This window comes from Echinococcus granulosus (genome assembly GCF_000524195.1).
Source record: "Echinococcus granulosus chromosome Unknown EG_S00019, whole genome shotgun sequence".
NCBI lineage: Eukaryota > Metazoa > Platyhelminthes > Cestoda > Cyclophyllidea > Taeniidae > Echinococcus > Echinococcus granulosus.
Genome location: NW_020170399.1, coordinates 969609 through 981732, shown reverse-complemented (window position 1 = coordinate 981732; position 12124 = coordinate 969609). Strand labels below are relative to the sequence as shown.

General features: G+C 41.1%; 3 protein-coding genes across 3 annotated transcripts; 2 read left to right on the top strand and 1 right to left on the bottom strand. All coding sequences in view use genetic code 11, as the record gives it.

Annotated features, from left to right (window-relative positions):
- Positions 1–212: 212 nt before the first annotated feature.
- Positions 213–2631, bottom strand: EGR_03649 (Polyadenylate-binding protein 4-like protein; the record flags this gene model as incomplete). The annotated part of the gene is given in 9 exon segments (XM_024492898.1): positions 213–578; positions 649–757; positions 834–1124; positions 1255–1375; positions 1555–1657; positions 1759–1824; positions 2047–2128; positions 2148–2205; positions 2604–2631. 9 exon segments carry the CDS (start codon positions 2629–2631, stop codon positions 213–215), a joined length of 1224 nt encoding a protein of 407 aa, XP_024352781.1.
- Positions 2632–3206: 575 nt separating this feature from the next.
- EGR_03648 (hypothetical protein) lies at positions 3207–5416 on the top strand (the record flags this gene model as incomplete). Its single annotated transcript, XM_024492897.1, has 8 exons — positions 3207–3229; positions 4208–4335; positions 4581–4630; positions 4663–4803; positions 4835–4880; positions 4918–5013; positions 5048–5203; positions 5382–5416. The coding sequence occupies 8 exons, from the start codon at positions 3207–3209 to the stop codon at positions 5414–5416; spliced, it is 675 nt and encodes a 224-aa protein (XP_024352780.1).
- An 889-nt stretch (positions 5417–6305) lies between these two features.
- EGR_03647 (Atlastin-2) lies at positions 6306–11331 on the top strand (the record flags this gene model as incomplete). The annotated part of the gene is made up of 7 exons (XM_024492896.1): positions 6306–6869; positions 6960–7056; positions 7914–8002; positions 8268–8663; positions 9634–9843; positions 9992–10213; positions 11257–11331. The coding sequence occupies 7 exons, from the start codon at positions 6306–6308 to the stop codon at positions 11329–11331; spliced, it is 1653 nt and encodes a 550-aa protein (XP_024352779.1).
- Between the last annotated feature and the right edge of the window lie 793 nt (positions 11332–12124).

Genomic DNA, 12124 nt, shown 5'->3' with positions numbered 1-12124 from the left:
CCCCCTGTTCATGCTAAACACCCGAACTTGGACAGCTTTCCCCACTTTAGGCCTGTGCTGGAGTTAGTACATGACATCTGTACAAAATCCGACCCTTGTTTCCAAGCGCATAATTAGCGGAGCAGAAAGCGTTCACCGGTTTTTACAGACACTGATAAATGCAAATGAAGCTTTGTACAAATCGCTTATTTAAGGTAAATGACGCTTTACACCTATTTGGGATTTTTTGGTTTCTTTGCCCTGTTCCCAGACTTCTTCGAGAGTTGATAGGGTTGCAGTTTAGCTCGTTTGGGTTCAGGACCCTTTGAATACTTGATAGAGAAGTCCGGACCCTTATCCGCTTTCTTTAACGAAACTGTATCGTTTCCTGTTCTGTCAACTTTAATTTTGGTAGGAATTTCCCTCGTCTGACCAGATGGGTCACTAACGACCTTGCCGTCTTCAGCATTTGTATTTTCGCAACGGCATTTCTTATTCGGCTTCATAACCTCTTCGCTTCCCTCCGGTGCTTTGCGTTTCAAATCTTCATGCGAGGCCTCTTCCTTCACCGTTTCCCTCGCTTCAGCCTTCTCCTTGGACTAAAACGGGCAGATAGCTATGCTTGAACCCAACATTTACGTGAATCATTTGATATAGTCAGATGGTTACCTTAATCAAAAAGTTGACAGAAATCGGTACTCCCTTCAAAAGAGTGCCGTGGAGCTCCACGAATGCCTTTTGAGCCAATTCGCGGGTCCGATATTTCAAAATACAAAATCTGAAAAATTGAGTGCCAGTTCAAATTAAAACTAGTGAAGACAAACAGAATGAAACCTGATTTTAAGGCAGCCTACCCCTTAGATGTACCATCCGGAAGGCTTTCATATTTAATCTTGTCTGCAGTGCGAAAGATCTGGGCGAGAGTCGTGCGCTCTGTTAAGCGTGGAAGACACGAGACATAGAGGGTGGTCAGGTCAAAGGCATCTAGTTCCCGCTCCTCCGGTGATTTCCAGTCAGCTTCCACCCGGGGAGGTCTTTCGCTGCACAAGATCGCCTTGATCGCTTTCCCACCCACAAGCTTCCCAGTCACCTCTTTTGCCGCTGCTTCAGCTGCTGTCGAGGAAGCAAATTTGATGAAGGCATATCTAGAAGGAAATAACGAAACAAAAGAATGAGACGGATGCGTTAGCCATCAATGTTTGGGTCACCAGGAGTAAAAAACCGATCGAATGCATCCAGCACTACAAACGCGACCGGAAGCCCTGGTTACAGTACCTGCAATTCTGCTTCGACGGTATACGCACAGCTACTGACGTAGGACAGAGATCCCGGAGCAGAAGAGGGGGACAGGTTTTCGGTACTGGCGATACCCTGATGGTCTTAGCATTTTGATCACCTAATAGAATTTAAAACGGTCCCTGATGGCTAGCACTTTATCGTGGAGGAAATGGTAGGGGGGGGGGGGGGGAGAGCACATTATTACGGGTAAAGCTGCCCCTACGTAGATGGTTTAGAACATAGTTATAATTTGATGAAGTAGACTTGGGGTACTACAAAAGATGCAACTAAACATACAAATGCGTCTTCTGATCTCAGCGAGAAGAGATGCATCATCCAGGTTCTCATTAATTTCTCCTAACTTTCCAGGGAGAATAATCGAGGAGGGCAGTTTCGGTTCCTAAAATATTCAGTAGATGTGCCAAAAGCCGCCACTATTGTAGGGAGTACAGCGACAACAGCACAGAGATTCACAGGAGGGAACTTCGGCAGCTTACTGACCTTCAAGGCACTTTTGGCCCCATTAAGTGATTTCTTTTTCAGATTAGTCCCAGGAGATTTTGAGAGCTTATAAAATGCAGAAAACAATAATAAATGTGCAATAGTGGACTTTGGAGCAGTTTTAACTTAAAAATGCATGAGCATGAAAAATTGTGTAGATAAGTGGGTTAGTTATAAAATAACAGATAAGATCAATACCAAAAAATAGAGACCAATATGACATCACCGATTTGAAGGAATATCAACGAGGACGATAATGGGACGTTGGTACTGCACTCATGAATGTACCTTACTGGAAGCTTCTGATCTGCTAATTTTACTTTCCATAGGTTTTTCTGCAGGACGATAGTTCATTTTCCCCATGATCGGTCTGTAAAAGTTGGATCAACAGATGCTCCGACTTCTGAGTATGGTAGTAGTTCAAGGAAATATTAAATGGAATGGGGCCTAGAAGAGAGTCAAACTGAACAAACCATATGAGGCGCTAATCATGCCAAAGTTATCTGCTAGGAGATAGTTTAAAAAACGCAAGATTCAAACGCCCAGAAAACATAAACATTGGCGTAGTCGCTAAAGTGGTCATTACTAATAAAGGCCTCAGCTAATATCAGTCCAGCACTTTTACTCAACCATCACATTACTGATGACAACAAAGCCTACCGAAACTAGACGGCGGCTGCACGTGAAAGATCTGCACGACCGTGATCAGCCGATGCAAATCACATCCTTTAGATTCATATAAACAAACTAAAAATTATGCATCTACAATTATAAAAATGCTGTCACTAAAAAAAAAACTTGTACTGCAAACTTGGCGTAATTATGCAAAAGAGTGCTAGACTTACGAGACACAGCATTACCGTCTGACAACATGTGCATTTGTTTATTAATGGAAATGAGAAATCTGCATTCTAACCAACGCAATAATTTATAAACCATAGGACAGTCTAATTTTGGACAATGCTATTATAACAAGTCCAAAAAGCACAATATCTAACGAAGACAGCACTCGAATTGAATGATGAGCCTGATGCTACACGCACCACGTTAAGAAGATTTACTGGTATTGGTGAGCCATCACGTTTAGACTTTGAATTAACCTTTGTGTAACTAGCTGGGCAAGCTGGCCTTTGCGCTATGCCAATAGCCCAAACACCTCTGTGCTGAATATATAATCTGCCCGAGCATTGTGTCCATTTTCGTCTTCAGAGAAGTCTTGGAACCCTACAGTACAACGTCCTTAACTTATCTCCTTTTATGCGCCTTCATACCCTTTGACCAAAACAATTTGACTAAGACACTTTTGTTAATTAAATTCAAAGAAAACATGTGCAGTTTTACGGGGTTGGGCCACAGCTCTTATCTGCTTCAAGGAATTCCGGCCTATTCTTAATCACAAGGTTAGAGTTAATTACCCGATTACTCTCTAAGATCCACATTCAAACAATATGAGCATTGCTAAAAAGCTTTGGTAAGTAATCTTATTCTTCTTGTGATAACTTAATCGTTCTTTTATTTTCGCTAGGAATCCCACTGTCGGCAGTTTATAACTCTATTCTGCTGGTTTCTTGTCAGGTAAAGCTAGTTTTCACCCAAGCAATTCAGACACCTTCATTACATTTGTAATACGATGGTGGTTTATCCCTCGGTTCCGGTGAGGCGCCACTTTTGTACTTCGAATTAGCCCCCTTGTGCCTCGCTGGGTGGGCTGGCCTTTTGGGCCATGCCAATAGCCCGGACACCTTCTCCGTGCTGAATATATATATTCTGACCGAGTATTGTGTCTTCTTTCGTCTTAAGGGAGTCTCGGGACGCTACACATTTTTGTCCAAATGCAGAGTGAAACGTCGCTCATGGTAGAATAGAAGTAATTTGTTTTGCTTGATATTTAGTGTGCACCAACTTCTCGAATAATCGATAAACCAAATTGAGTTACTAACCTGATCTAATTTGTACCTTTTTCTTTTAAAAACTTAGATTTAGATAAGTGTTTCTTACAAACTCCGCTGCTTTAGTTGAAGCTTCCTGGGTTTCCCTTGAGGCCTCTATGTTCAAACATAACTTTTGAAGATCTCCTTTTTCATTAAACATATACATGTATGTATATCTGACCTTTGTTTATTCTTGATTACAGTCCCTTATAAAAGCGCATTATTGTGCTGCGCGAAAATCGATTGCACGTAGATTGTTGGTGGAATAAAATTGGTACTTTCTATAATAGGCGTCAAACCTGCGATGTATTTCAAGGGAAGAGACACTTCTGTAGAGCTGCAATAGGTTGTCCTTTAGAAAATTGGATGAGCTGCGGTTAGAACAGAATCTTCTGGCTAGTACACGAGTTTAAAAACCTGTCCCATCTTTGCACAGTGTTAAAGTATGTATCAAAAGTACCAAAGGCATGTATTACCAACTCACAAAAAACCCAAAATGCTAAGAGATTAACTCCAAGGCAGGAGGATAGGACTTCAGCGGCCCAAAGCGCAGTTAAACAAGATCCAGATCACTTCAGCACTGGTTACAAATGCAAAGTTGCAGAGTCTCTCAATATATTGGCCAGATTACAGAAGTCTGGACAAGGTGACATTTTTTTCTAGTTTAGAACAGTATATATGGTAATTACAAATAAACGTACGATATTGTGAGTCTTACGAAGTAAGATTATTGTCCTAATTACGGTTTTTAATTCCCTTTTTTTACTAAGAGACGTTTGTCAGCATAGGTGCACAAAAATATTGGCAGCATTTTAGTGTTACCTAAAATCTAATTTTACCAGTGTAAATTTTTTATTTCTTATTAGGATACTTTATGTTAATCATTTACAGGAGTGCCGCTTCAAATTCGTTTTGTAGGTGCGATGGTGAAGGCTGGTGACGTTCGTTCATTGTTCATTTATTCTCCTTCTAGTTACCAATTTACAATAGTCTTATTGACGAAAGTAAGGAGTATATCCTCGTGCCCAAGCCTGATTCCAAATTGAGGAGTGGCCTACATAGACTTATCACACCAACTCGCCAGTCGGTTATGCGTTGGTACGGAGCAACAGAGGTACGAAAGTCATCTATTCCGATTTTCTTAGACAAATGCACAAAAGTCAGCTAGATTCCTGGTTGAAAATTCGATGGGTTTGTTGCTTTTTTATTTTATGTTAATCTATCGCAGCCATCTGTAGACGTGTGCATGAGGATCCGGTTGTGCTTGCTCGAGCGGGTTTTATCATGGTGTGCGGCCTAGGTGGTGTCGTTCTTGGTGGCAGAGGTAAGTCACTTTTCTCTATCTACTAAACTGATAGGAGTCCTGCGTCAATTTGCTTATGGTGGTCTTGGTGTGGGTTTTGGGACTGTTATGTGTTACCCTTCCAGTTCACTTAAGGCGATGGACTATGCTTGGGATTCTACTACAAGCAAGTTGATTGAGGCGTCAGAGGTGATAAAGCGGAAATACAAACGTAAGTGTCATTTTCTACCTATGCCGCTTTTGTTTGGGTTGGCAGTCATCACTTTCTACTTTGAATCTTGATTATTCTACGCTGGGTACTGTTTGAATGTTTGCTCTATATTTACGGAAGCGCATTGTTTCTGTAGGGCTGCATCTAATTTTCGTGCTTTTCCATTTGTAGGTTAAAGGACATCCACGAAACTTAGTCCATACAGTTTTGTAGATTACAATGCAACTACCCAAATTATGTAATTCGGAGCTACTTAGCGCTACCTCTACACTTGTTTTATTTTCAGCAGCTCTGATAAAGTATTGGGATTGAATTAAATTTCCTCAGTTTTATAGTTTAAATTTCCTTATCCCGCGGCAAAATTTTTTGGTCCCTTTATTGTTTAGCCACATCGTTTACCTGAATACATGAGATCTCGATAAGTGTATTCTCCCTATGGGGAACTTTGCGTTGTGGTGGTGATCTACTAATGGGCGTTCGGTAGTGGATTTGGTTTGCATCGGCGTCAGTGGAGCGCCCTGTGGAGGCGGTTTGCAAATTTCTCGGGTCGGGGACGTTTGGGCGCACGAACGCCTGGTTTTGCAGGTCGGCGTGCGGTCGCGAAATGTGCAACTGTCCGGGGGAAAAGTGTCTACAAGTACTCTGAGGGAGTGTTGGGGTTGTTTTCGTTCCGTCCACTGTGGGGGGCGTGCCTAGTAGGGGTGACCAAGGGGAATGGGGATAGCTCAGGAGCTGGTCTGCCGGCTTGTGGTACTGTGGTCGAATACCGCGCCTTTCAGTTAAGTTAAGTGAGTCAAGATGCACGATACTGTTCTGTTTAAGAAATCGGCTCGTAAGGACCTTGATTTTACAAGTCTACGGCAAAGAATGGTTCTCGAAACTCCTTTAAAACCTAATGGATTAGCTGCACATAAGAGCAGCAATCCGTACTGCCTAACGATCATTCGCAAAACAGCAAAATTTTTAAGTATGCTAGTTAGCCCATAATTGCTAAAGCTCTTTTTTGAAATGAACAACATTCAGTTGTTTTAGTTGACCACCTTGCCACCCGCTCGTCTAAATTTAGTTTCTAGGACTTTTCTAGTTTTTGTTGCTAGAAGTGATGGCGTACAAAGGAGGCAAGCCAACCCAGATCGTTATTACCAACGGAGGCGACAAGGAGAATTCAATTGAACTTGCTGAAAGCGCGCTCTCTAAGATCCTGATGGAGCCGTCTACAAGAAATAGAAAAGTTGTTGTTGTATCCGTTGTGGGCACATTTCGCAAAGGGAAGTCTTTTCTTCTGGATTTTTTCCTACGCTACATGTATTCCAAGGATAAAAGTAACTGGCTGGGTAGCCCTCATGAGCCATTGACGGGGTTTCACTGGCGTGGAGGAGCTGATCGCGACACTACTGGTATTTATATATGGAGTGAACCTTTTTTTGTCAAGCTTTCCTCTGGCGAAGAAGTTGCCGTACTTTTCCTGGACACACAAGGTTCATTTGATTGTAGAGCTAATATGAAGCAGTCGGCTACTATCTTTGCACTTAGTACCATGTTAAGCAGCAAAGAAATCTTCAATATTAAGGATAACCTGCAGGAGGACTATCTGCAACATCTACAGTTCTTTACGGAATATGGAAGAATAGCTCTTGAAGCCGGATATGCCCAGACACCTTTCCAGGTACACACTCCTAGTCGTGACTATTTTTTGTTAACTTTTGACTATTATTGTCACATTTGAAATATGAATTTTCTTTACTAAATCTTTTAGCATCTTGAATTTCTCGTTCGTGATTGGGCATTCGCTTATGAACATCCTTATGGCAGCAAAGGAGGAATGGAACTTCTTAATAAGCGTCTCGAAGTACGTCATTCTGTAAATGCGATTTCGTTAATTGGAGTATGCACACTTGGTGAAGTGGTCATGCTTCCTTAAATTTATAATATCCGATCTAATGCGGGATACTGTTGGTAATTTCTACTAGTTTTGAGTTCATGTGACGTAAATATCAGAATTGAAATGTTCTTATCGTTCTATTTTATCTATGCACTTTACTTGTTTTTACTCGCTCGGAATTTTGGGGAACTTTATATCATTGCTCAAATTATACTGTTTTGCTTTAATTATGCATTCTTTGTATCTACCTTCCGCATGTAATAATGCCCACTGATCAAGTGATTGATTTGGTTTATAACTAGGGTTGCTTTCCTACAATTATTCAACAAACTTTCTCCTGTTTGTTGCCGCATGTGATTTTATTACAGCCTGTAATAATACTGGTAACTCCTTTTTTTTATCGCCTGTAAGTGTTTTGGACAAAGTTAAACGATGGATTAGCTATATTGATTTTGCTCCACTTTTTAATGTCAAGTACAAGTCTGTAGACCTCGCCAGACTTTAATTTTTTTCTTTTTCAATCATCCTATTTCTTTATGCCTTGTTATACCTGATGTTTTAGATCGCCATGCAACACCCACATCTCTCTGGTTATTGTTTTTATTCTAGTTTGAGGTTGTTATATTGCTGAACTAGCTTTTAAGGTTCATTGGTATATCTAATATTCGTCTTCGCCATAGAATGCGCTTACTTTAATACTTTAGACACGGTTGATAAATTCTATTCAACATAATAATGACGAGTAGCTACCTCAATTTTCTTTACCATTTATCAATTAAATAAATCGTCTTCTGTATACAGTGTTTTGATACACTAGATCCGCATTAGCACATGATCACCTACAGTACGCTGACAAGATTAAATTGACTCTAAGAACGATCTTGACTGCTACCTCCGAGTTATGCAGTTACCTTTTGGTGTGAGCCAGCATAAAAGCCGGGATCGCTAGCGAACCACGATTACAGAGGCACACTAAGGCAGAATAATCACTCGATTGGTACATGTTTTTGCCTTCGGCCTAATCATTCTTCTGCATTTTTTAACTTTCCTACGTTTAATATTCCGTCGTTTCTTGATAATCCCCCTTTAAGTGTTTTTTACTGGCTTAGATAATGATAAATGTACCTTTGTTCAGTTTATTCACCTTCTTGTATCTTATGTTTGTGTTGTTTACCTTGGTAGGTTGATGATGATATGCCAAAAGAAAATATATCATTACGTTCACACATAAAGTCGTGCTTCTCCGATCTCCAATGCTACCTGATGCCACATCCTGGACTAACCGTGGCGAATAGCCCCACTTTCAATGGTCGTCTCACCGACATTGACCCAACTTTTCTAAAACAACTGCAGGATTATGTTCCTCATATCCTCTCGCCTTCGAATCTCACCGTAAAGAGCATCAACGGGCAGGCCGTAACGTGTTGTGAGCTGATGGAATACTTCCGAGCCTACGTGAAAATCTTCCAAAGCGGTGAATTGCCTCAACCGGTTTCCATGTATGCTGCAACCGCGGAGGTAAACAATCTGAATGCCTGCAATCGAAGTCGTAGCCTCTATGTACAGGAAATGAATATGGTGAGCCGCTTCTTCTTACTGACCTTATGCGAAATCAAGAATCTGAGTGCAAACCCGTGGTCGTTCCACGCGTGGTGAGGTGCGCGCGTTTGTCGGCGCATACAATCAAAGGATTGTTTTGATCGAAGTGCCGCTAAGTCTTGTCTGCTTGGGTCTAGATGCACATCACATTGCCATGTAATATAACGTGTAGCATTTACACCCTTTCATGTGTTCGAATAAAAATCGTGCTTGTAGGCTGCTAATTATGTACAAGTAAAAGGACCTCTCATTTGCTTTATCTCCCAACTTTTTTTGACAGAAAATACGTCTGTCCGCTTTCAATATTTTTCGAGTGCAAGGATTGATTCAATGCTCTTTTTTTCAACTGAATGGATTTTTTTTGATGTTTCTGATGCCACCATTTTTTCAATATTATTAGCTACCTGGACCTCTATTTTCTAATTCATTGCATGATACGTGTTTATTTGTACGCACTTTCGAGTAATTGAAAAACGGTGTCTTACGGAGCCATTGTGAAACTTGGCTTCACCATTTCGGGGAGAGATGAAAACTATACTGAAAGTGTAGCACATTTCGGTTATGTACCTGTACTGCGTTTTCATGGGCTTCATTTGCTTTAATTTTTAAGCTTTTACTTAAGACTAAGAATAACAGACTTGGATTTATGCTTCCCTAAACTAACGGTGTTAGCTTTTAAAAAGAACTGAATACTTTTACCGAATTCTTGCCAAACTAACGCAGCTGAGAAATGCAAGATGAAGTTTATTGTCATCTGTGCAAGTATACACCCACTACACTTCTCTCTTGACTCGCTACTTCGGGCATTTTAAAGTGTAATATCTTAAGGCCATTAAAGACAATTGCAGCGATACTGAGTTCCCTACCATTCTGTCCCTGAACTTAGCACATGCCCATCAGTTGAAAATATGAACAAATTTTATCCAGATCTGGAACTTTTATTTCTCAGGTTTGTGGACCTCGGCGGCCTTTTGTGTCATCTCGAGTTCTTGAAGAAGCTCATCACCGGTGCCAGGAGAAGGCTCTGAAGGAGTTTAGAAAGACGCCGAAAATGGGTGGTGAGGACTTAGCCGAAAATTTTGAAAAGAAGCTGGTGCAGGAGATTGATGAACTCTACAATAACTACAAAATGTCAAATCAAAACAAGAATACAGTTGAGGTTGTTTGTTACTTTCTTTCGAAATTAACTATTTTGTGCAATACCATACTCTGCGTATATGGCGAAAATTATGCTTCTTAGCTTCAATCCGAACAGCTGCTCACCTCCTACTCTCCGTTTCACTTTGTATTTTTGTTTAATATTTTAGCACTTTAAGACTCCCATGGTCCTCTTGACCGTCATTTTCATCTTTTACCTGATAACTGGTTTTCTGGATGCAATCGGTCTTACAATGGTCTCCAACGTTCTGGTCTTCCCCTTCTGGTTGCTGCTCGCCGCCTTGGGCACGTGGATTTTCGTCCGATGCACCGGTAGTGGCCCCGAATTCGGTGAACAAATTGATCGCGTTGCACAAGGGATTGTTGATAATGTAGGGTCAATTTGGCGGTTGCTATTGCCTTGATAATCTTAATATTGGGTAGGTTACTAAATGCAAACTTTATGGGACTTGTGAAAGGTGGCCTCAAGTGCATTTTGATGCGGTTATGGCAAAAATTGAGTTCTTCTTGTTAGCACTGCGCTTAAGGTCTCTGTCACCTTAAGCACGGAAAACTTGTATGCTCGAGCACTTTTAACCATAGACTGCGCAGCACCACTCATTAAAAGGATCCTCATCGTCGTATAGGAAGATTTCCATGATGGAGTTTTGAGACGACGATTTCCTCTACAATTTGCATTAAATTTGCGTTGAATGCATACTGATTTCTTGGGTAGTTAGAATGCATACAAAGTCGTGTTTCAGGACATATTCTGTTAAAGCTGGCTCATGCTTATGTGGATTGCATCTGTGAATTCACCTAACCGTCGTCGGATGTCTATTTGTCCGTTAATATTTAATTTGTGTCATTCTTTTGCTTCCTGTGATAGTAATCCCACACTTAAGTTGAGTGTAATTGCCAGGTTTTATCTCCATCACTGTTTTACTTGTTATTCGCAATAGCTTAAGTTAGATGCGCTTCGCGAAACGAAACAGTTCAAATGTTATTTATGTTTCGTAAACTATGCAAGGTAAATCTTCACTGTCCAAATACCATGCTTGTATTTGCTGCATAGAAAGGCGTTTACTTGCTGTCCACGTTCACCTAACTGAGCAATTTGTGTGATTATTACTGACCAAAGCTTCTTCGCTGGCTAAAATAAGCGGCTGCGTCCATAAATGGTAAATCTGTGATAAATGGGAATGACAGTTGAAGCCTTGGTGCATTGCCACCCTAAGTGGTCGTTTCTGCAAAGTGCATCGAGACACTGACTTGGCTACAAATACCCTTGGTAAAAGCAAGTTTTCTTTACACAGCCTTGTTGCTTGGCGAATTTCACACACGTGCTTTTGCTACTTTTTTCTATCAAGTTGCATGGGTGCTTCCCACTATTGTTATTATCATTACTTAAAGCACTTCAATGTTCGACTTTCAGGTTTTTGTTCCAACAGTTGCGCAAGTTGGCCAAAAAGTGGCTGAGAAGACTATCGGTGTTTCACCCCGGATATGATCCCCGCCTAGCCGACTTTTAGTACGCTTTGCTGTCCCCTTTTCCTCTATGCTCACGGCGTTTTTTGGCAGGGCAGAGTACTGTTGAAGCGAATGCTAAATACTTCTTCCATTTTGACTGTCTTCGCACATTCAACTCCATACTCATGACTTCTCTCTCGCTTGTAAAAATTTCCATTTCTTCCTGCTTTCTCCCAACGATTTCCGATCCCCCAATCCACCACGAACTTGTATATTGCCACATCAAATTCTCTATGGTATAATTAACTTGCCTTGTTTATTTCTGTTGCCTAACTAATGGCAAATGGAATTGCAATTTACAGCTTAGTGCTACCTTAACCGTGAAAATGTGGTAGCTATGGGAGGTGGGTTTGATCGGTGATCCTAGAAATCCTGCGCATTTGAGGTGATCAGTCATTCTCTGTTGGTGTGTCATTAGACGCGAAGTCAAGGTCGCATCGTGCTGCTCACTGTCATCAGACGTCTGGGGAGGCCATATTAGGCTGTGTGATTGAATTTGGCCTTTTTTAGGTAGAGTTAATGTAAAATCTGTCGGATTCCAGGGCTTAATTACAATTATATCGAACTGTTTGATTAACTGAGTGAGCATATGAACCGTCAGATTTTGTACAGTCGCCTCCCAGCACGGCCCTCAAACCATACTAATGGCCTTTCAGTCCTTCTATGTTTTGTGTATACATGCTGCTCTACACTAATTTGACTTGCTACAACTTTAGCGGAGACTTGTGACGGTACTTTACATAACCAGGAAACATTCAGACACTGCATATAAA